Genomic DNA, 25,308 nt, shown 5'->3' on the forward strand with positions numbered 1-25,308 from the left:
CAGATTTTAAGGAGAGAGTGAACTGCCAGTGATCTTTTCTCTGCTCTGGGAGATGAACGTGTACCACAGATCCATCATGACATAAAGATCTTATAGACAACTTTTTTTTTTTTTTTAAAAAAAAAAAAAAAAAAAAAAATCGATGGATTTAGATCCTAATGGGTTTGGAGCCTGATACAGCTTTTTTGTTTAATACCTTGCTGCACGCTGTTGGAGTGGGAAGTCAGCTAGCGAAATCTGAAATTCATGCTTGTATTCGTGAACTGAATCTTCAGTCAGATCTGTTGGTTTTTCCTGGAGAAAATGAAGGCAAAGAGCTAGGTTCACTCAGCGGCTTGTGGGGAACCTGGCACTTCTCCTGTTAACTTAGAGGTGATCAATCTTCATTGGGATCAGGCAGACCATCACGGAAAACACACAGCCTGTTTGTCTTTGTTATTGGGGGCTTTGTTGCATCACGGGCTGGAGAAATTCCAATTTGGACTTTTGTCCAACAGATTTGCGATCGGATGGGGATAAGTTGATGACATTTCCAACCCAGAGCCATGAAATAGCATAATTATTGGGTCACTTTTGAGGAAACGGAGTCTGTGTAATAGACAAAAAAGTGTGTGAGGTAGTGGGGAATAAGGACTAAAAGAAAGATTGAGGGAGAAACAAGAGAAAAAGTGGAAAACTAAGGACAGGGAAGGACAAAAGAAAATCTGGACTCTATCATTTCATCAACAAGGTGGTTGTACTGTGTGCATTAAAATGCAATCATCCCGTATTGTTCCTCTCGCTAGACCAAAGCTGACATTTATTTTTTTTTCCCCTCTTTACATTTGAGGTTACGATGACAGAGAAAATGATCTCTTTCTCTGCGACACCAATACCTGTAAATTTGATGGGGAGTGTTTAAGGATTGGAGACAGTGTGACTTGTGTCTGTCAGTTCAAGGTAAGAAGATTGATATTTCATTCTCTAATTCACTAATGAGAATACAAATCAAGGATCTCCCTTTATAACCTATCACTTGGCAATTTATTTCTCTACGTGCAGGCAAGTTAGAGGGAAAACCTGGCAGCATGTGTAAAAGCTGGCAGGAAAACCAACTGGTGTCAAGAAGACATAAGTTTCTCTGGGAAAATGCAGATGCTGTGGCTTTAAATGTCCCTTCGGGTCTGTGGTTTCAGGTTGTGCATTTCTTATTTTTTGTCTCTGCCCTTTTAACAAGGATTTAGAGTCCTTTCTAAATTCATTTCTGATACAGATCATGGCTTATTGTATTCGGAGTTCTGATCTAGTTAAAGAAATGGATCTGTAATGTGCTTATGCAATATTTTCAGGAAGGGCTGCATAGTGACAATGCTTCTGCCTGTTTATCTGCCCAGCTGATCAGATTAGGGAGCAATCCCTCTGTTCCAAAATCATGGAGCTTCCTTTAGGTTTTATATAGTTTTAGGGGCCCTATTACTGAGTTGTAGGGGTTTTTCCTTCTATTTCTTGTCTCTCCTTCTTGCAGCTACATCTAAACCTCAGGCATTCTCCAAGTCAGATGGTTTCATTATGAAGGATTCCATTTAATATGTTTTAGCCAACTCACAAAACAGCTGTGCTTTACATAATGACCTGAATAAAAACTGAACAAATTAAAGGGGGTTTAAGCATGTACCAGCACGTGTTGTATGTATGTTTATGTCCCTTTGGTTTCTTGCATTTTAATGGGGATCTGTGAAGTTGTGGAACTTGTAACACTGATTTGAATGTTTAGAGTAAAGCAGGCCAAATAGTGCACAGTTCAAGATTGTGCACATCTGTAATGATTAATTTATTATTGAGCTTTGATAGACTATTTGCTTTGAAGCATGACAAGTACCGTTTATATTTCTAGAGCCAAATGTGTATTCGGAGAACAAACCCGAGTGATAAATTCCTTCATTTAAAACAAAGAAGGCGTTTTCTGTAATAAGACAGTTGTTTGATGAAGTGCTCGTGTTTCCCACTTTGGAAGAGAATTCATATTGACCGTGGGTTTTTTTAAATTCTATTTCTAGTTTGCGTGCAATCAGAAATTCAATGTGAGAATGCTGTTTTGAGCATTTGCCTTGGCTCAGCATGTGCAGTGATTTAAGGGTTGGTCTGTTTTCTCTTTCTAAGAAAAATGTAGTAATGCAGTGGAACGTCTGTGACTTGTCCCACTGCCTGATGGTAAGCTAGGGCAGATGTGCTGTGAGCGTTGGGAAGTTAGAGCAGCCACAGAGAGCGCTTGGGTCTTGTCTTTTGTCCCAGTTCGGTGTTGCCATTTGGCATAACGTGGTAGACTCATAGCCTAGAATGAGCAAACTCGGAGGCTGCTATCGACAGGGAAGGAGGTATTGGGAGTGCTGTTTTCTCAAGGTAGGATCCTGGTCCCTGGTGATTCATGGTACATAAAGCTAAGTAAACCTCTCTGGGCCGTGTTGTCTCCTCTTTGAGAGGTGAATGCTATATTTATGCTGAGTTGAGCACTTCTGTAGGGGGCAGCTGAAACAGATTTAAGGAAATCAGATAATTAGTATGTGAGTATGTAAATGAGATCAAAAGAATGAGCTGGGCAACTGTGGGCCAGATCACTAATAAATGGGTTGAAATCAGCAGTAATCTTTGGTTTCAGTGGCCTTTGGATCGGGCCCTGTAAACACTTGGAGCTCTTTATCTTGATTTGAGCCCTCTGTGGAGCCGCAGGGCTGACTGTGACCTTGGAGGGCAAATTACCTGTGGCTGATCCTGTGCCAGTGATGCAGAGGGCGGTGTGGTGCCGGGGGCTTCTGTAGTCAGACGCGTCCGCTTTGATACAGGCAGAGCTTGGGGGGATGTTAGCTTCTCTTGCAACATCAGTGGACAATGTGACAAGCCCAAAAGATATGCCACCAGAGTAGAAAATTAATTTCTAGTGCGGAGTCTGAGGCTGGCCGAGTAAGGCAGAGCTGGCCAGGTAATTTATGTCATGAGTAAGGGGGTCCTCCATCAGAATTCAGATCCCCTGTTTCAGTGACAGCTCTCTGGGGTGATAGTGAGCAAATCAATAGCAGACTCCTCATCACTATAATTACTTTTTATGTTTGCTCCAGAATTTGCCAGGGGCTTTAACTGCAGCTTGAGAGAATAGACAGGGCTGGAAAGCTAATTTTGCCTCCGTACTGTTGAAAAGTCCGGGGCTGGCCAGCCTGTGTCTTGAGGGGCTGGGAGGAGCAGAAATGGGGAGCAGGGCTGCTGCAATCTCGGTTTGGGTTTTTTCAAAACAGAATCACAGATGCAATGTGTCTGTCCGAGCAGAGTTAAAATTAATTTATTTTTTATTTGAAAGGGCGAATATGATCAGACTGCTCTGGAACACCTGAGTTAGGCTCCGATCCCTGGAGAGCCAGCAGGCGTGCGCTGAGAAAGGGATTCATATTGGTTGGTTCTCTTGTCGGGCTGTGCTGCAAAATGAGAGCCCATTCACTGACTCCTCACGATGAGACATGTATTGCATAGGAAAAGACCGTGTCCCGCTCCGATCAGTAAATGCAGACCTGTCCCCTGCTCAGGGCAAGCCCAGACCTTGGTGCTGGCAGGGAGGGAGGGCACTGGGTCCGTGCTGGCTCCAGCAGTGGGGCTGAGTGTGGGAGTACTACCACCCATCCCCTCCCTGCACTGAGCAAACCACCAGAAGGTGCAGAGCTGTGCCAGTGGGCGTGTGGCTGGAGGCATGGCTCGCTGGGGTCTGTACCCCAGTCTGCCCAAAGCCGTAGGTCTGGCAGCCTGGGTTCTCTTCCCTCTTAGATTTCATGAACGTATCCAAAAATATACTAGGGTATTTCCAGCAACGTTTCGTGTCTTTTCTCTTTAGTCACCAAGACTGTGGACATTCACTGTTCTTTATGTGAGGAAGGAGTCCTGTTTTCATGCATGTTGAATCCCTCACATGCTTCCATGTTTGTGGGGCTGGAACATCACCTGGCCAACTTGCAGCTTTAGGTTGTATTTCCAGAATATATTTTTGTGCTACTTGGTTCAAGACATAGGTGGCGTTTTGGGAGTAGTTAATCCAGGAGAGTAGGAGGAGGTCAAAACCTTTAACAGTGTTACCAGGAGGAGGAGTTACCCAAGTTGCCATTTTCTTTAGAAAACAAACCTTATGCCCAGCACTGACCCCAACACTTGCAAAGCTGGTTTGTCCCTGGCTTTGACAGTGGGCGCTTGAGGCTGGTAGTGCTGAGGAAGGCAGCCTTTGATGGATACTGGGCTGAACTGGATAACTCCATTTTCCTGCTCTACAGCTGTGTGTTTAAAAACAGGAATGTATAGAGGGAAATGGACAGAATGGAACTATGCTGCTGGTTTTAGTGGGAGTTTTGACGTGAATTTTGCCGAGTGCTTGATCAGCTCTTACTTGAGGGATGGAGAATCATTCCCACATCTAGGTCTTGGTCTCTTGAACCCTAAACCAATGCCAAAAATATGTCACTAGACTGAGGAAACTGACAATGTCTACCATTTTTCTAGTATTAGCAAGAAGTATTTTATGACCGTGAAGAGCTGCATGTACAGGATTCTAACTCTAGCAGGTTAGGAGTAATCTGGTGGGTAGCATCACAACCTTCTCATTGGTGGTCTTGTTTTCTTTCCTGGGTAACTTTACTACCAGTTTCCTGGTAGCTTTCAGAGCAATCCCAACTCAAAGCCAAGGCAGGACCCATCTGGAAAATCTCACTTCTTTTGTTCCTGGTGGCTACTGCCTAGTCCATCTGAATACTAGGTGTCTGAAGACAGTGGTGGGAAAAGTAGGCAGCAGATGAAGAAATACATCTTTGACCAGCACAGTTTGAGAAAGAAAAGGATGCATCACGACTGTGCTTATCATGTAGTACCCTCCACCTCCACTGGCCAAAGCCAAGTTTGATTGTGGCAGGAGCCACAGAAAAGATGAGGAAACTTCTGCCAGAAGAGTTAATCCTTCCCGGAGCCCTGGTGTCTCTCAAATGCATTTTAAAATCGCCAAGCTTTGGAAGAAGTTCCAGCCTAGATCATAGCAGCTCTGGCACTCGTTTCTATGGATCAGGATTTCACTCTTGATGCTGTATGCTGTTAATGTAGGGCTGTCTGGCCTTTCAGACTTGCAGCTGAGTCAGTGTAAAAGATCCTCACTTGCTCTGGGCAAAACCAGCAGAGAGTTTGCCACTGGGTTTCTTGGGAACAGGATTCAACATTGTTGCTACATGTAATAGAGCCTGTTGAGACACTTTGGACCAAATCCCTCACAGATTACTCTGGCAAAAAGTCCTGTGGGTGACAAGCAGATAGTATGTCTAAAGCAAGCGTGATTTGATCCTTCATGCTTTAAAAATTTTTACGTGATTGTGTTAATTGTCCGGTTAAGTATTCCAGATCAGCCTCCATCGACTGCTGTTGAGCTTCTGGATGAGGTTGGCATTTTCTGCATGGAACATTGCTCGGATTTGGAACATAATGGTGAAAATAGCGTAGAAACACTTTTTAATCAACTGTTTAAAATCTCTGTGTGGAGGAGCCTTTTGTTAAGAGCAAAAGGAGAGGATTTCTACTGTTGTGGCTGCTGGTTTGTTTTCTTGTTCCAAAGGAAGAGAGCGCTGAGGGTGGGCAGCAGCTTGGGAAGATTTAAGAAAATACAATGCATAAGGAAAATGTCATTTGATTTGGCCCAATCAAAATGTCACTCTGACCAACTATGAATAATTTCTTGGCAGCTGCTCTGTGTGGAGGCCTGCAATTAATGCAATCTATGCAATTGTTTGTGTTAATCACTTCTGTAGTCATTCACTTCGAAGCATATTTGATGTTTGTATCCTAGGGATTTCAGTCCTGCATTTTACATTGTGCCTGATGAACATACCTCAGACACTTTGTGGCATAATACAGCTAAATAGGAAGTATGATTTCTTTTTAATTTTTACTTGGATTTAAGCAGAGGTGAGAATTTGTAAATAATAATTGTGATCATTCCATTTGTTATAATTAAACAATGAGGCATACCAGGAGTACGGTAATCATGAGATAATCATATCCCTGGTATAATTACCATGTACAGGGTACATCCAAGTATTTCTAAGCCTCCGAGTGTGATTATCTTACGATAACTGCACCCGGTAGGTTGCCTAATTTTCAATATAAAATGGAATTATTTTTATTAAAATGAACAAGAGAGAGGGTAAAGCTGTCTTTCAGTGGTAGAAGGAACAAAGCGGGTAGTTTGCAGAGCTGAGCAGGAGTTCAAGCCAAAGGCAGGGTGCATGGTGGGAGTAACTTCTGTGCTCCTTGGCGAGATGGCTGCGGTGCTGCCGCTCCTGCCCTCTGGCCGCCGCAAGGAGAGCTTGGACCTTCGTAGAGCATCCCAGCTGCAGCTTGCTGGGAACAGAAATGTCTCTTCGGAAAGAGGGATAGGTTTTGATCTTAGGTCTCTCAGAAATCACTTCCCTCTGTCCAATCAGTTCTAATTATAGCTAAGAACTTAGAGAGTTATACACGCACGGGCAGACACTTCTGCGTATGCAAACAACTGTCTCTAGCAGTGAGGGTGTGCGTGTATGTGCAGGAGGAGAGGAAAAGCCAGCCCTTTTTACAAATTGTTTGTTACAATTTGTCTGTAGCCATCCAGTGGAAACACATGCGCTGCTATTGCAGATGTGAGGAGCTGTTTGCCTTGCCCATATGCCTTCTCCGGGAATTCCCCGCCTTGCTCTCACAGGCAGAGGCATTACTGGGGGCAGTTATTGAATGCTTTGCCCATTCAGATTATGTTTACAAAAATCCCCCTTCCTCTCCCCTGGTAGCTGTAAAGGTGAAGAGAAGGCTCAGTGTCTCTCGGTTGTTTTCCTGGGGTTTTAATACTGGAAGGGGGTGGGAGGGGCACCCAAATGGATGCTGTGCCACCCCACTGGTGTGTCTAACGCTGCTGCTCTCTGTCCATTCCCATCAGTGTAACAATGACTACGTGCCCGTGTGCGGCTCCAACGGCGACACTTACCAGAATGAATGCTACTTGAAACAGGCTGCCTGCAAGCAGCAGAGCGAAATACTCCTGGTGTCCGAAGGGTCGTGTGCGACTGGTATGTATAATGCACTCTGGGATGCCTGCGGACCTTTCCGTGCCCCTGGATAAAATAACCTGTGGATGGCAAAAGCCCTTTGAATCCCTGCTTTGAATTCTTTGCATGAGAAGTTGCTGCCATCCTTCCCTTTCAAGTAACTAATTTAGCATAGGCTCACAGTCTACCTTGACACTGTTTGGAAGAGCACAGCACCGAAGTTGATTTCTGTTTCTAATATGTGTCTTATGCCCCTGACCATCGTGTACACTGCATAAACTTCTGAGCTGTTACCACAAGTAACTGGAAGCAGATTAAATGAGCAGATGTCTGATAAATGGGCATCTGGATTACCACAAACCTCTCCATAATCTGGAGAGATAGAACTGGAGTATTATTGCCTGCAATCCAGTTTCTTAGGTTTTTCCTTATGCACGTAGGGCCAGATTCCCAGGTGGTATGATTCAATAGACCACCGGTTGTAATGAGCTCTTCCAGTTAATACCAACTGAAGATTTGGCCCAAAACGCATTTAATGGACAAGTCTGTGTAACAGGGTTTTTTTCTGGACTTGTTGAAAGAATTCATTAAAGAGCATATGTGAAAACTGACTGGCATTTGAGTCATCTTTGCTTAATTCTGAGCATTGTGAGCTATTTGTATCTGCTTTTATGAAACGGCTAGAAAGGTGAATGTGCAAAATCACTCAGGAAAACTGAGTTGCTTATGTGCAGGAGTTCTTGATGTTTTTCTTTTGTGCTCAGTATCTGTTAGAGGTGGGCAGTGCAGTTAACTTGAAAAGAGCAGGAGGAGTAAGTCTTTGTTCTTGAGAGAATTCTTTAAACTTAAAGCAGAAGTTTTCTTGACTGAGGATGGAGGAGTCAATAAAAAGTGCGTTAGACAAACTTTTTGCAGTGCCATAATTTTGTGTTTTGTACACCTGAGAGAAAATAAACTACTTTCCCTGGAAATGTTGTTCCTCTCTGAAGCTGTTACCTGACAATTTTCAAGAGGGGAAAAAACACATGCTGCAATTTTTTTGTCTATAAATTGTTATTAAATGGAGCTCAGACTGATAGAGCCTATTGTGGCATAGGATTTGTTCAACTTAGTAAATTCTCTCAGCACAGCAACTGGTCTTTTTTGGTTCAAACTTTTTGATTAAAGGGATGATTTTAGTGCGTTGCTACATCTTTACTTTAACCTGCTCATCTACTGGCAATGCCCATGTTGGAAGCGTTCTCTCTGAAATACGTTGTGGATTTCGGAAACAGAGAAGGAGAAGAAAAAAAAATGGGGCTTTCTTGAAGTCTTGACCTTTGACCTCTTTTTCCTTCTCCAAAGGAGGAGGCTCAGCATAGAAGGGAACAGCCATGTACCTCAGGTTTTCCCTGTGGAAGGGGGCAGAGAGAGAGTGCACAGGACCCCCAGCAGAGACTTGGGCTGCTGGGAGGTCCAGCAGTGAGCAGCACCCCTGGCCGTGACTGGCAGGAGGAGAGACATGAGGTCCTTTTCTCCAAAGAGTCAGAGAACATGGTAGTTCATTGTGGGAAGCAGGTGACAGGAGGCATTGGTTTCCTTCTCTGTGCTGGGGAGACCTGGCACACCTGGAAAAGCAGTGCTTCCCAGAGCCATGAGAGCACTGTAAGGAAGATCCCTTGCTTTCCTCTTTCCTCAGTTGCTCATTTGGGAAGGAGCATCAGGACAGAAAATCAGATGAGAAAAATGCAGAAGATGGTCACTGGGAAAATGCCATCATTTTCTGTTCTATTTTCCAGCCCCCTTTTGCATCTGTCCTGTGCTGCCATTCTTGTGACAGGTTTATTTAAATAAAGGGTTTCTTTTTTTTTTTTAATTTGGAGCAATGATGTCATGTACAAGCCACAAGACCTTGCTATATCAGTAAATTAGATCTAACAGTTCAGAGGGTAATTGGATCCCAAAGCAGCCCTTCCAAACTCTTTCTGTTAATCTTGATGTTGATAAATGTTTAACCCCTCCACTAAGGGGGAGGATGGGACAACAACCACACTACCTTCCCAGCAAAAGAAACTCCTCTTACAGATTATTTTTGGTAACCGTATATGTGTGTGCAGTTCTGTGCTTTTCCTTGCCTAGAAAGTTTCATAATGAAGCTCCAGGCTTGACAATTTTGTGATGCTGCGCTTTCTAAATTTGTGACTCTCGTCATTCCAGCCAACAAAACATCTACCAGAAGAAAAATAAAGATAAAGCAATCAGTTTTGAAACTCAGCAATAACCTCCAAAAAATTTATCTAAAGACATTGACTGATAGTAATTTTAATGGTTTATTCCAACTAGTTATGATCTGATGAGATGTCACTGTCTTGTAAAGATAATGACATGAATTTTCAATTGGTATGGCCTCAAACAAATGGGTTTAAAAAATTCTCTTTGATGGTGAGGGTTTAGTAGTGGCCAAGTGAAGTAACTTTGCACAACTGTTGGGGAAAAAAGCTTTATCACTCTCAGTACAACAAAACGAGGCAGAGGCTTATGAGGACATTACAGCACTCCAGGGCTTATGTTATTTTAGTCTGACATAGAGACTTTAAAGAAAAAGAGTTGAGACATGAAAAAGATGGTTTGAGTGAACTATGTTCAGATTAGATCTCTATAATTTACCCAGAAATGACATCAAACATAAGGTACACTGCAGTACACTTAACAGTCTTGCTTTGCATGCTTAGAGGACATACTGTAGCACATGAATATAAATTTCTTTCTGTTCTTTTCTCAGATGCTGGCTCAGGATCTGGGGACGGAGGTAAGAGTCATCTTTTAATGTCTCTGTTCTTATGTGTACACACATTGTCTTTCACAATTTCAGATTGTAAGTGGATATGCTTTGCAGTTTAGTTGTTACACTGCATACTGTTTTTCATTTAGCTTTTTCTCTGAAAATAAAAGTGATATTTTGCTTTTTAGTCAAGCTGGAACCTGACAATGACATGGTGTTTTCTAGGGAAACTCAGAAAGCTGTGTTACTTCTAATAGGACTTGGAATTATTCATAGGTTGTGCTAGGAGCTCTATCTCCATCTACTGTTACAATTGCACTCATTTGTTTTATGTTTAGAGTAATATTTTTTTCTGTTTTTAAAACATGAGCCAAACCCTTGGCTCTTCCTCACTGGAGGATTCAAGCCAAATATTTTGTGGTAACGGAGAGCATTCTTTCAAAGATATGAAGAAATGCCACAGGGAAGGAACAATGTTTTTATAAGAACAACAGCAGCAAAAATGAACATGGAAACAGTCCAAACTATTTGCTGCATACAGGGGATACTGTAAAGTGTAGGCAAACTTGCATTTAAGTTTGGGATTGGTTTTTTTTTATTTCTTAGGTGCAGTCATTTATGGGTTTGCTGGTTTAACACTGGTCCTAAGGGTTGTGACTGATCCTTCTTGGAAGTAGAAGTGTTGGGTCTAGGTAGTGCCCTTCCTTGGGTCAGGAAACATGACTTTGGGGAGCTACTTGAATGCTGGGGCTGGTGGGTCAGGCTTCTCTTGGAACTAGGAGGGCCAAGGATAGTTTGGGTGGCTGTGGAAGGTTGTCCTTAAAAATTACCCTCCTTTCTGCCCAGGCTCCCTGGGTAAGCTCTAAGAGCTCCATAGCAGGGGAAGGGTGAGGTCAGCATCAGGCTGGGATGCCGCTGGGTTCCTCTGGCTGGGCCAGCCACCAGGAGCTGAGCCAGCTTTCTGCATAAGACACGGACAGCAGGTCTGGGCTCTTACGCAGTTTTATGCCTGGTCCTGGCGGGATTCAGGTTTTTCAAATGCAGTCCCATTGTTTGGTAAAGTATCACCTAGTCCTTGTGTAGTTTTGGTAACCAGTATATTGGAGAGTGCAGTGTGTAGGTAAAGATTATTTTTACCTATGAAGTGGTCAACAACATGAGCATGAGGCACTTGCAAGAGACCTAATTTTCCAATATTGGACTCATTCGGCTTTCTGGAAATCAAGACACATTAACATGCTTCAAATCTGATTTCTCAGAAACTGCAACCTACAATATTGTTGTTTTCAAAAATTTTGTCCAGATATTCCTATTTTATTCTAATGTCCTTTTAAATTGTCTTTTTAAACTGTTCCTTATTCAGTGCTTAACAGAAATCCACAATTAATTTTGTATTTATGATGATGATGGGGTTTTCACACATATGGTCAATAAATCAGTTTTCAAATGGAGCTGCACAAAATTCATCATGTATGTATGAAGGAAAACACATAAGATTTCCAGTTTGTTTTATAAGTGGGGAGGTGGGGAAACAAACTTGGCCACTTTCTAAAAGTAATGAATTCCATACTCAAAAAGCATAGGAATTTAAAAACATGATTTCCAAAGAGTTTCATTTTTAAAAGCTAAATTTGACAAAAGGTGATCAGAACAGGACCTTAGGGACTGACTGGGCATGATAGTAAGGAAGCAGATTTGCGAAGGAGACAGAACCAAGTTGGTGTGTGTGTTTAAAGGTCTACAAAGCTGCCTTGTATTATTGGAGATTTAGTAGGCAGCTATGGCTGTTCTTAAAGTACAAAAGTATATTTATGTGTCCTAAGAAGCTAAATCCAGCCAAGTAAATGTTGTCACTACATCACTCTTTATTAGACACAGTCTTGTTGTAAAAGCTGTAATAAATTTTCAATGTCATCACAGTAAGTCTTGTAAAATCCACTCCAACAATCATGAGTGGGATGTTTTTCTATGAGAAGCCTGAGGTCTTAGGCAATCTTGTGTGTTTTCTGCTTCTGTGAAAGTTTTCCTTTCTTATGCTTCTTCAAGCAGTCTAGGTTTACAAACTGTTAACCAGTCCAGCATAATTTTTTGCAAAACTACAGCCATAGGGACCCTGCCAGCTGGCCGTACCTCTGCCTAAATCAAGCAGAATGGGGCTGTGCTGGATGCTGAGGTATTGTCAGTGAGGTACCTGAGGTGTCTTGGACTCTAGGAGCCCCTAGGAACAGCCATTCTCTTGGTGATTTGCTGCGTTTCTTGTTGCCATTGGAATGCTGGCAGGACACAGGTTTGCGCAGTGTTGCTGTTTGCTCTGTGTTGCGTCTGTATGTTGTGTTTTTCAGAGCTGGCAGACTTTCTGGCAAGACTCAGGTTTTTGTGACTGTTGTGGTCTCTCTTTGGGAGGTTCCTTGCAGCCAGGGAGATCCAGGCTGGGAGCCCTGAGGGGCTACTGTGTGCAAGATTAAGAGGCTCTGGTTAAAAAGACACAGTCGGTGGGACTTCTTGAAGACACATATAAAGGCGAATTCTTCAGTCTGAATTGCTGAGAACTGTTCTTAGCAGCAGGAATCTCTGCCTCTCAACACTTGTAGGTAGGAAAGGATGTTGCTTCTTACCAGAGTCTCTCCATATTGTTTCCATGGGTTCTGCTAGTGGGTTTGTGTATCACTCTGCAAGCTGTGAGATGAGGGAAGCAACGGAGTTCTATCTTGTGGTCAGATTTCCTTGGTCTGATAAGGTACACATCTAATGGGAAATTAACTCAAATTGTGGACTAGTAGAGGACATCATGTTTTTCAGGTTCTTAGAACATGTCAATTTTCTTGCTTTGAGGTGGTTTCCCCCATGACTGACACCAGTTCAGCTCTCAGTACTGTTTCTCCCTCGATGGATATCTTGTCACATTAAATTAGAATTGATTAAGGGTTCAGAAATTGCTGGAAAGGGGTTGGTGCAGTGGTCAGACATACACAGACACACAGTGTGGTCATGCAAGCCTCATTTTCTTAGGAAACTGGACAGAGCAGGAACAGGACAACCAGGGGCTGTGTTTTGCCTGCCATGTTTCTCTTCCATGTGTTGCTACCTTGGTTTTTGCAAGGAAGTCTTTTCAATTTATTGTTTGGAATTTGGGGTTTTCTGCTTTCCTGTCAGGGATGCTGGGATCACAGACGTCTTGGCTTCTTAGCACTTCAGAGATCTTGAGGGTTTTCCAGAGGTGATTTTAATTTTTTTTTTATTTTTTTATTTTTTTTTATGCAGCAATAGCGTACAAAAGTCCCCTTATTTGTAAAGTGATGGAGAATTCTTAATCTCATTTGATTACTGAGCCTTCAGCAGGCACTTTTGGGCATATCCAGTAAATGGGTAAGAACAGTAGGTGTTCAAGTTCCTTACTGCAGAAGACATTTTTCCCTGTAAATGAAGACTAAAAATGCAGAATCAAGAGCCGTTTCTGTGTTTTGATTGCAGAAGCGAGGAGTATGGTGTGGAATTACTTAAAAACCCATATCCCAGAAAGATACTAATCAATGGCAGAAAGAATGAATGTGAAAGAGTTTATACAGAGAGTAATTTAAAGAGATTCCATTCATTTTCATCTACGCTGTTCTCTAGACAACTGGGTTTTTTTAGAAGCCAGTGATTCATGTTTTGGTCTTGAGCAGCTTTATAATGAATTCTTGCTCGTTTCCTAGCTTCCTTCAAACAGCGACAAACTCAAGATGCAGTATTTCATTATAGCTCTTAATGTGCTAAGAACATCTCTCCTTGGTTTCTTTCTTGAACACTTCTTTCCCCTCCGTGCATTATCTGTATTCTTAGCTCAGTTGATTGACTTGCATTCATAGTCCGATGGATTTACTGTGGGTGACTATCGCACTAGGTGTTGCTGTGATCCTCAGCACGGCAGCACATAAACACCTACGTTGAATTAGTTTCAGAGCCTCATTCAATTTCCATTCAAGACTTCAGTGGGAATTGCATGGGGCCCCTGGGTACACAGATCTTACCCTAGTTTGATTTTTATGTTAATTCTTTATGATCTAGACTAAAGCAGAATAAAGAAAGAAATCATAATTCATCAATATCATTGTCACCATTTATTTTATAGTAGCATCTAGAGGCACTAATTATAAGATTAAGACTCTGGTGTGGTACACCCTCATACTGTGAGGCACTTTTTTACAGTGAGGGAGAGAAAATATCTGTGAAGTAGAGCCTGGATATCAGAGTTGGGCAAAGCTGGAAGTCACACCACACTTCAGCAGCCGAATTGGGACTAACACATGCTGCTTTCGGAGCCAAACCTGCGCTGTGTCCTTTGAACCACGCTGTTGTCAGCAGACCCATATGTAATCCAGAAAGAATCTGAGATTATACTGCTTTTAATATTATTCCTAATTTTTTAGACAAACCTGGAGATCAATAACCTTACAAGCCATCTTCTTTTCCCCCTTTGGTCTGTCGCCCTCATTTTGTGTGTGTATTTTAAGGATGAGAGTGGCTTTGTTTATTTGTTTGTTCTTTCAATTTATCCCTTCAATCTTATCCAGAAAAATTGAAGTCCTGCAGCTCTTTGTAGGTGCCAACATGTAGATTTAATGATAGATTTGGAATTCTGGTCTGCCTTTCCTGTTGGCTTAGAGATGTGTAAGTAAACACATACATAATATAAATCTGTGTGGAGCAGCAGTCATCTTGAAACATTAACTCAGAGAAAATAGGGAGGAAAAAAATTAACACTTTGAAGACTAAATTATTTTTTAAGGCAGACTATAATGCAGCACATGTATCTTTCTTTAATTGACAGGCAAATGGCTACTTTGACCCAGTTGCATTTGTACTTGTCTCCATGCTGGTTTTGTATGACTGACTTGAATTCAGCAGCTCTGCTGCTTTTCCACTGATTTCCCTTTCTGCTTTATTACAGTGTTGATTGATGGGCAGGGCTATGCAGAACACAATGAATATTGCTGTAAACACTGTCCTAGCAATAACACTCGAGCCAAAATACACCGTAAAAGCTGGAGCGTATATTGCTTTGAATGAAGCAGTGTATAAAATGCAATACCGATAAACACACACATACACACATGTTCTCAATATAGGGGAAAATACTGAAAGTGTTCTAGTTTAACCTCTGAAAGAAAGGGAATTAATATTTTGAGCTACAGATCCCGTCCTTTCTTTGCCTGGGTGTAACGGGTGATAGAGATTTCTCTCGTGAATTTAGAGTATCTGCTGACCCTATGTGCTATCATCAACTGCAATGAGGCAATAGGAAAGCTTCTCCTACTCTAATTTAATTTGGGAGGTATAATTTAAAGCAGCATCAGAAGGTACAGAATCAACTATAAGCAACGTGCACTGACTGGGTAAATACCTCTGGAGGGCACGTTTAAATCTTAAATGATTCACCTGACTGTGGATGGTCAAATATACGTCTCCTTTGTTAAACAGGGTTTTACCTTGTTAACCTCAGCATGGCACTGAGCCCAAACCAATAAGCTCTGTAAAAGGCTGGGTTTATTAGCTCAGGCTCTTCACTGTCCTAACATGATTACATGACTTTTAGTTCAGGGCTGCTGCACATCTGACCTCTGTAAGAGTTAGGTCAGGAAAAGGCAGTTAATGTCTCTTTGTGGCCCTTAAAAATTAAGAAGGGATGAAGTCCCTATGTTTTTGTTGACTAGATGAGAAGCACATGGGCATTCGCCAAGTGCTGAACTTTTAAGCCCCTGCCATAGGCATTCTGGGCTGGGTAGGATGCATTAGTGGTTTTGGAAATCCTAGAGAGGTATGGGAATGGCAGGAGTAGCAGCCTTTGGATTCCTCTCAGCCTGTCATTTGAGCTAAGTAGAGAGCTAATCGACCCTGCCTGACTGAGATGTTCCAGCAAATCCGAACAGCTCCTATCAACTTGAAGTTCACCAGGGTTATATATCAAGTACCAGTCTGGGAGATACTGGGTTTGGATTTAGTTGCCTGAGTTCTGCCTATGTTTCACTTTCTGCTTCTACTGCTTCTGAAGTTAGAATGCAAAAAATCCAATTAGAAGTGATGCTTTTTATCCCTGCACTTGCTTTGTTGTATTAATGGGCCAAAGTCCTTGCTGTGTTCTTGGTGTGAATGCACAGGTCCCATCAAGCAGACTCTCAACACTGAGAAAAATACCATGGGAAAGAGTTGACCCATAGTGAATGATTTGTGGCCCATTTTCAGCCATTCATGCAAAACTGGAGAAAATGAATAGAAGATGCCATAAAGATCCACAGACTTTTGTAGGCGAGAAGTAGCAATGACATCTATTCATAGGCTCTTTCCTAAATTATGCAGTCCTTTGTGGGTTTTAGCACTTCTTTTAAGTAGTTCAGAGCTACACAAGGAGACTGTGAATGGAAGATGCTCACCTACATCAGAAAATACTGAGGATGCTCTGGTTTTGCTTTAAAAGTCAAAATTGCCTGTTCACATCAAAACAGAGGAAAAAAAAAATCCAATATATGCTGTCTAATCATGTGCAATCTGTAAATCCACAAATAACTAAGTCATCAAACCAGCAAGCAAATCCTATGATATTTCAGCAAACAGATTAAAAAGGGGCATTTGTTCACTAATACTCATTTATTGGTCTGTTACTGTAAACACAACGAAACAGACACATAGTGGACTAGATGTGTCTGCTACATCTCTGTAAACCTGGATTAATTTTCCTTTTGACAACTGTGCAGTCACTGGAGATTAGCTGTGATGACAGTGAGAGGCGAATCTAGCCCACTGTTTTGCTTTCCTATGCAGGGAGTTCTTCCTTAGAGAAGAAAAGTGCTCCTCAAGTTTTCAGATGGCTCACAGCGAGCACCTTGCTTCATATAGGGCAAGAGCGTGTGTTCAGGCACGTGCTTAATTTTTATCACATGCTTAAATGCCATCAGTTTTAAAGTTTTCTTCTGAATGTGGATGTCTTGCACAAGTGGGACCCGAGGCAGCCTTGGAGTGACCAGAATTTCTTCAGATCTTTGTGCATCTCTTAATTATATATTCTGTGGTTTAGTGATTGAAGAAGCTGATTCACTCTGCGCTTGCTTTGAACTGTTTCTGGCATGACATAGGATTTTGTTAGATGCTCTCATGAGATCTTGAACAAATGGGATGAAAACTGCCAAGTCTTTCTCAAGGTTCATGTACTCACTTTTCTTTAACTCTTACATTTCAGGCCTCAACTGCATCTAGCAAATGTAATATGTTTTGCAGTGGATGTTTAAATTCCCTTTTGTCGAAGAGGCTTTCTTTCCTTGCGGAGTTTGTGAAATAAAACCAGGGATCTTGCCTGCTGTCTTTGAAGTCAGTGGGAGTTTATCTCAGGAAGGGCATGACTGATTCTCAGACACTTAGCAAACTGGCGATTGCCACCTACTTTATGTAGATGCCCGTGCAGGACAAGTTTAATGAGTGTGGTGCAAGCAAGAATCCAGAACAGTTCATAATCAAATCCAGACAAGTTAAAATTTTATGGTACAGTGCTACCAGTTCTTAAGATGTTGCCACAAGACTTTCAGCTCAGGTTTTTCAGTAGTGTTATACAAGATGCTTAGTTTTTCATTTAAAACAAACACATAAAACATTTTAAGTCCTCATTACTCAGGAGAATACTTGAATAGAAGCCCAAAAATGCTCAACAGCAGGGAGAACTCCAAACTGCATTTTGAAAATTATCATGATTTAGGAAGAAGAGGTCAAAACACTTCCATGATATTTCACATTATTTGTTTATTTTTTTAGTGCCTTGGACTTCTTGATCTCATTGGTTCCAGCTGCATGGGAGTTAGATAATGATGGTGGCTATTTAAAACCCATTAAAATGCAGCTCCCTTTTTACCGCGGCAGGATATCTTGTAGGCAGGAATTTAGGGAGAGCTAGTTAAGAACTTAACGTTGGTTTTTGATAAGTCTAAGAACATGGGAAAGTTCTAAAGGACTGTGAGAATGCGAGTGTGTCATATTAAAAAGGATGGGGGAAAAAAAATCCACATATTTATAGGCGTGTCAGTCTGACATTGATTGAAGTAAAGCAGGACATGCAGACCCAGACCTGCTTAATAAAGAAATAAATGAGAACTAATGCTGAGCAATATGGGCTGATGTAATAGATTTTGTCAACTAATTGAAATGTTATTTATGAAGCTACAAGTTTGCTTGATAAAGACAACAATATTGATGTAGTGTATGTGGATGTCAGTAAAGTATTTGGCATGCCACTACATGACACTATGATTAAGGAACAAGAATCATGCAAAATTAACGTGGTACACAATTAGTGGAGTAAAAACTGCCTTTCACAATGTAGTTATAAGTGGATTTATCATTATTAGACAGACAGCATAGAGATCAGCCACATGCTGTTTATTTATTTGTTTTACCAGTGACCTAGGTGGGCTTTTTCTTTCCTCATTGATCAAGTTCTCAGCAGATATAACTGAGGAAGTGAGAAACAAACAGTTCACTGACACAACCCAATCTGATTTACCAGATACACTAATACAAGAGCAGGCCTTCTGATGTGGCCAAATGTAAAGCCATCACCATAGAAGAAAGACAGGAAACCAGAGGAGTAAGATGTGGAAATTCCCCTGGAAACAGTGATGCTACAAAGAAAGATGGAGTCTTGGTAGTTAGTGGGCTCATGTGAGAGACCTTTGCAAACACAACAGACCAAAGGGCCACTGTTATCCTGGTGTATTTCGGAAGCAGATTCTTAAGCAAGGGTAAGGATTTCAGTTACCTCCACCTTTACTGGAAGTGGTGCCTGCAGCTCCAGAGCTACTGAGAAGCAGGGGAGAAGGATGTGCACAGCTGAGGGCAGTGGCTGGCAAGCAAACTTTTCCATGAAAGCTTTGATGCCCTTAGCTTTGTCAAGGGAAAGGAAAGGGGTGTGTAGGTCTTGATTAAGTACCAGTGTGGGGAACACAAATGAGCAGCAGGGCTCTTTATGCTGACAGACAAAGGTCTAATGAGATGCAATTAAAGCTAGACAAACTCAGAGTACGGTTTAGATGCGTGTTTGTAAATGAAGGCAGTAACACATAGAAGTAAGTCATTAAAAGTTATGTAGGATTCTGTGTCACTTCAGGTTTTGACACTTGCATGTCTACATTGCTCTGCTCAAACAAGGATGAATTTGAAAATCTGGAGCCTCTGTCGTGTGGGAGGTCACAACAGATGCTCAGTGGACCCTTGATTCTAGGTACCATAAATTAGTTTACACATGAAATAGGCTGAGTTTAGCCTATTTTATTCAGCAAGATTTCTGTGTTAAGTAGTCTGGAAAGGGATTGATTATGTGGATACATTTGTTCATTTCAAAATGCACACAAGTGTTTTTCTCTCTGCCCTCTCCCATCTCATTGTGTACATTTACATATGCAGGTAATGGAAGAGATGTGGGCTTTAGTAGCAAGTGGAAAACCTCATGCATAATGCTCTGCTAATTGCTCTGTATTTAAAAATAGGCCACGCTACGCTGCATTTCATCCTAAGACTTCTTTATGTTGTCTGGCACTGGATAAGTTCATCAGCTCCCGATCTCATCTGAGTGATGACAGGCCCCTTTGGGCTTCTTTTTATTCTGCAGTGCTGCTCTGATTCCCAGTGTAATTACTGGTCTACCCCCAGTTGGTGCTTGGAGGGGTATCACCAGCGATCTCTGGAGGATCTGTCCAGGAACCTTTTCCTTTCCATTTCTCCTGGTGTAAGGGGGCAAGAGCAGAGGGGAACGTTGCACCCAAAGAGTTCTGAAGTTGGAACCCCTATTGATCATGATTAAATATAAGTTGATTTTTATCTGTTATAACAAAGAGCTTTGATGTATTAGTGTATGTGATGGGTTTGAGAGGTGAGAGAGAAGGTACCAGAGTAGGCTGTAATTGCTTTGGCTCATGCTGTCGTCTACTAGATTCAGAGCGAGAGGCATCTTCATCTTTGTTATAATAGAGCCTTGATAAACAAATAATTTATTCTTTTGTACAGTGCCTGAGATCTTCATCAAAAGAGGAGGGGGCCAGTTATATGAATCACAAGGCCAGTGCAGGACAAGTCTATGCTGTAATTCATTTAGACAAATGTTGAAGTAAATTGATGGACTCAGGTTTATTTACATTAGTGGCATTTTGAAAAATGAGTTGTCCTGTGTGTACAATTTTTCAATCTCTTTACATCTAATTAGCTGTTCAGATTAGCTAAAATTAAGTGATGTCACTTGTAATGCATTCAGAGGTGAAGATATGATAAAATAGGCTCTTTTATAATCTCTTCAGCAAGTGGCTTGGAGCACTGGCGTAGTGTGAACTGAGGGCGTATGGAATATCAATCTGTAACGTGGAATCAAATATAATCCAGCTGCCATCTCACAAATGTAATGAGTAGTCTATAGCATCTCTCCTGTACTTATTCAAAGAGGGAGCAGGTTTTTCTATCATCCTCTCCCACGACTTCTTTTCAGTAGATTCAGTAGACTGGATGTCTGGGGCATGGTGTTGGGGTGGCTGCCCCTGTACAGTGGCATCTTTACCTGTTTCACTATTGATTCCTGTGCACTAGATATTCTTCCCTGGAGACAAGTAATTTGAACAGCTTGGAATCTAAAAACTGACTGCTGCAATGTCAGGTTTCTAATTCTGCAGCTCAGCTGACAGCTCTGGAAAGTCCCCTATCAAAGGCAGAAAATACAACACTCTTCAGCAGACTTTGTTCTGCCACCATACGGCCCCAATTCTATTTTACTGCTCCAAAGCCTACAGACTTTCACATGTTTCTGGCCGAAAATTCTGCTATTAATATGTAAGCTTCTCAGCAATTAAGCTGTGCTTATTTATTGCTGCATCAGTGCTTTTAGACCGTGACCAGCAAGCAGTACCCTCTGTACAGCAGCAACAATTTAGTTCTCATGCTTAGTCATGGATACATGTCTAAGGAGATTTTGGCACAGGTTTTCTCAAATATTTTTAAAAGTTTTTGTTAGTCTTTTCTTTCTTCCTTGGCTCTCTGAAGGCTTTTGCTAGCAACGTGCATAATACTCCCCTGCCCTTGTGCAACAATCCCCAAGACTTGCAGGACTTGAGTATTTGCCAGATTGTGAGCTTTCCCATGGTGAGTATAAGCCTCTGTCACCTGGCTCCTGCCTCCAGCTTCCTACTGCAGAGCACGGCAGTGCTGTCCCCTCTCAGGTGGTCACTTGGCCCCAAAGCACAGGGTGTCATGGAGAATGTGCAGGTTCCCCTGCCCTATTTGTGCGAGAAGCTTCAATGGGGCAGTGGCCCTCCTCCTTGGTGTCCCGTCTCTCTTCTTATGACCTGATGTGCCAGGATCGGTGGTGATTCACCTGAGTATCCATGCTGGAAATGAAAGCTGAGCTCGGTGGCTCAGGACTTAAGCAGCAGGGTCCTTCCTGTTTTTCACTTGGGTGCCACAGAAGCAGCAGAAGAGGACCTTTAAGAGCTGGCAGGAGGATTACCCTGTGAAACCTTTGCAGGCAGTGCTGGAGAGGTTCAGCAGGTGACTTGGTGACAGCACAGCTTGTGGCAAAGATGGCCTGGCTGATCCAGTCCATGTGCAGGAATCAGGCTGGGAGCTTCTCCCTAGACAAGAGCAGTGAAAAGTTCAGCTGACACCTGCCCAGGCACCTTTGTCATCAGAACCCCTTCTGACTGAGCTCCCTCAGGTACTGCCTGCTGCTTTCTGACCCCTTCAGTTTCCCAAAAGGAGCTGAGGTCACTCAGCAGGTTACTGGGTCAAACCATGTGATCCCAGGTGTCAGGGCTGCGCAAAGCTTGGCTCCATCCTTGATGTTGGAGCTCCTTCTGCTTTCCTCCTGGGGTTTCTCCCCTCCTGCCCTGGTGGTGGCGACTCTCCCCTTGCTGTGGTAGTGGTGACTGGGTCAGGCAGTGTTCCTTTTTGTCAGCAGGGAAAACTTGCATCTTGCCTGTGTTGTGTGTCCTGGGAAAAAGCACTTGGTTATTTTCCTTTGATTTTTCGTTTACCATTCTACAATAGGGTTACAGCATTGATGGATAAGGGAAGAGCAACTGACGTTATCTACATGGAGTTGTGCAAATGTTTTGACACTGTCCCACATGACATCCTTGTCTCTAAATTGGAGAGACATGGGTTTGACAGATGGACCACTCAGTGGATAAGGAATTGGCTGGATGATTGCACTCAAAAAGTTGCAGTCAACAGCTCGATGTCCAAGTGGAGAGCGGTGACGAGTGGCATTTCTTAGGGGTTGGTGCTGGGACTGGTGCTGTTTATCATCTTTGTTGGTGACACAGATAGTGGGATCGAGTGCACCCTCAGCAAGTTGACCAACAACCCCAAGCTGTGTGATGCGGTCAACACGCTGGAGGGAAGGGTCCCATCCAGAGGGACCTGGACAGGCTGGAGAGGTGGGACCAGGCAAACCTCATGAAGTTCAACAAGGCCAAGGGCAAGGTCCTGCACACGGGTCGGGGCAATCCCAAGCACAAATACAGGCTGGGCCATGAGTGGATTGAGAGCAGCCCTGAGGAGAAGGACCTGGGGGTACTGGTGGATGGAAAACTGACTGTGAGCCAGCAGTGTGCTCACAGCCCAGAAAGTCAACTGTGTGCTGGGCTGCACCAAGAGAAGTGTGGCCAGCAGGGTGAGGGAGAGGATTCTCCTCTACTCTGCTCTTGTGAGACCCCCCCTGCAGTGCTGTGTCCAGCTCTGGGGGAACCAACATAGGAAGGAATGGACCTGCTTGAGTGGGTCCAGAGGAGGCCACAAAGATGATGATGGGGCTGGAGCACCTCTCTTAGAAGGACAGGCTGGGAGTTGGGGTGGTTCAACTTGAAGCAGAGAAGGCTCTGGGGAGACCTTATAGCGGCCATCCAGTGCTGAAAGGTGGGGAAGGACTCTGCATCAGGGAGGGTAGGGATAGGACAAGGGGTAACAGTTTTAAACTGACAGAGGGTAGATTTAAATTAAATGTAAGGAAGAATTTCTTTCCTGTGAGGGTGGTGAGGCCCTGGCAGAGGTTGCCCAGAGCAGCTGTGGCTGCCCCCTCCCTGGCAGTGTTCCAGGCCAGGTTGGACGGGGCTGTGAGCAACCTGGGCTAGTGGAAGGTGTCCCTGCCCATGGCGGGGGGGTGGGAACTACATGGTCTTTAAGGTTGCTTCCAACCCAAACCATTCTATGATTCGCATGGTATAGTCTTATCAGGCTGTATCCTGTGGGGTGGATGAAATCTGAGGCCCTTGATCTCAACACTTGAGCATTCTTCTAATGGTGAGGGTGACAAATGCCTAAACAGTATCTATAAGCATCAGCAATAATGTGATGTGTTGTTTTGCTTTTTTTCAAAAAGAGCATTTTACATGAAGAACTCTTCTAAGCAGTAGAGTAAATCTGTGTCTGAACCTGTTGTTATTATGGATTTGGATTGGAAGGCAGCAGCATCCTCTAGCTCCTGTTACAAGGTGTACTCATTTCTGGATGTCTTTAACTGGATGACAGGTGCTTTTGGGCTGAAATTTTCCTTCTATTGTTCAGCAGGATTTTCTTGGATTCTTTTTTTACTTGAAAACAGTACCATGAGCCATTTTTGAATTGACAATGCTATGTATGAAGTGAAAGGTTTTTGGTTTTAAGACATTTGTTCTTACTATTTGAAAACAGCAGTTTTAGCAGGCATGAGCTAGTGCTGGGCAATCTTCAACAGATTTTCTTTGTGCCTATCCATCTACTCTACTGAAATTTATGTACCTCCTTTCCATCTCAACTTCTGTGCTACGTTTGTTGGTTAAAAAAGATCCTCTTGATTTGACTGGGCAGTGAGGCAGTTGTGTTAAGATAAGCCTCTTTTACAGAGGTCAGCTAGATGAAGAATATTCTACATTTGTTACTGTCTAGAGCCAGTGCCAGGGCGGACAAAAAGTACCCTTACTTTGAAAGTGATGCTGAGAAAAATCTATCAGGAATTTATGTATTGGAAAGAATATCTGATGTAAGTTTCTAGAGCATTATAGTTATTTGAAAACAATTATAAACATAGACCACAAGGACATTGAGAGTTGATAAACAAATGGGAAGAAACCTCTACATAGTGTAGCCTGAAAATTCCCTAGGCTACTTCATCATATTTTCCTGTCTTCATCTTTCGGTCTTTCCGCTTCATTCCTTTTCAGTGTAATTCATAGGAAGGAGAGATTTTGCTCTGTCTTAACTAAGAAATCGAACAGCTGCTAGGGACAGGAAAAATAGTGGCACAAACAATCTTTCATCCTATTTCATGAGAAATTTCAAAAGTTTTTTCTTTCTTGAAGAGATTGCTTGTGCTATCTATGTAGTTAGGCGTATACACCCCCGTTTGTTTTAGGCAATATGTGGTGGGGAGGCATATAATTCACATTTTCTCCTGTAGTGTAAAAGTGCCTTGACTTAAGGATCAGGGCCTCAGAAAGTCATCTCTGCTGTTTCTGTGTTTAATGGCATTGTAGAACTAACTGATGAAATGTTATTAATTTGAAGAGACGTAGAGAGAACATAAGATCCTTAGCAGACTGATCTGACAGCAGGTGAACAGCATGGGGAGCTGTCAGATTGCACAAGTTTCTAAGGTCAGGTTAGATTAGTGCCCAGCAACTTGTACAGTGGTAGTAAGTGCTAGCATGCATGATACAAGTGTCACCGTATAAATTCCTGCAACTTCCAGTCTTAAATTAATGTCACGAAGAAGTCATTTAGCCATGTCACTTGTCAAACGGCAGTGTCTCACAGTGGGGCAGGCAATGAAAACTCTTTGTGTTTTTTAGGACTTAGTGTCACTTTTAGTGTATCATTCCTAAGAGGTTAGACTGGTTGAGCTTGATGTCTCAGCTGAGTTTATAAACGTGCTGAAAGTTCCAGTAACCCTCATCTTCGTTACCTCCTATGAGGAGAAAAAAATGGTGATGAATGTGCATCTTAAGGAGACCAAAGCAAGCATGATCTCGTGACCATGTATGTACATACAGAAGAGAGGGAGAAGACATTGCAGAGTACTCTGGCCTGGTGATCAGCCTTTGGGTCTGCTGCTCAGGGCTGTGTGCTGGCTATGTCCAAGGGAGGCAGTGAAGGAATACAGTGAAGCACAGGAGAAAAAGACAGTAGTGAGGGAGGGAAAGCTCTTCCATTAACTCATCCCTCTTGCTGTAGTTGCACTGTTATTGTCTGGAAAGATTTAGTGCCAGAGGGCTTCATAAAAGACAGCAATCCTGAAAATGTAGTGGAGAAGGTTGTTACAGAACTTCTCTTCCTTTAAGGTAAGCTGTCGCACAAGGCTGCTGTAACGCGGCTCTTAGCAGTAGCAGCCAGTTATGCCATAAACACTGTCGAGACAAATGTAATGTTTTACCAGAGGCAGCCAGCAGATGCTTTGTGTAAACCTTAGTCTGCTGCTGGCCAGATTAATTTTTGGTATATTTTACA

General features: G+C 42.6%; 1 protein-coding gene across 1 annotated transcript in view; it reads left to right on the top strand.

Moving 5' to 3' along the window:
* Nucleotides 1-158: 158 nt before the first annotated feature.
* Nucleotides 159-25,308, top strand: part of TMEFF2 (transmembrane protein with EGF like and two follistatin like domains 2) — a 132,764-nt gene continuing 107,614 nt past the window's right edge. Inside the window, exons 1-4 of the mRNA XM_026852396.1 lie at nt 159-309; nt 830-939; nt 6,959-7,088; nt 9,829-9,855. Coding sequence (XP_026708197.1) covers nt 159-309; nt 830-939; nt 6,959-7,088; nt 9,829-9,855 — 418 coding nt within the window. The remainder of the gene's footprint in view (nt 310-829; nt 940-6,958; nt 7,089-9,828; nt 9,856-25,308) is intronic.

This window comes from Athene cunicularia (genome assembly GCF_003259725.1).
Source record: "Athene cunicularia isolate RWA chromosome 7 unlocalized genomic scaffold, athCun1 chr7_part1, whole genome shotgun sequence".
Classification (NCBI taxonomy): Eukaryota; Metazoa; Chordata; class Aves; order Strigiformes; family Strigidae; genus Athene; species Athene cunicularia.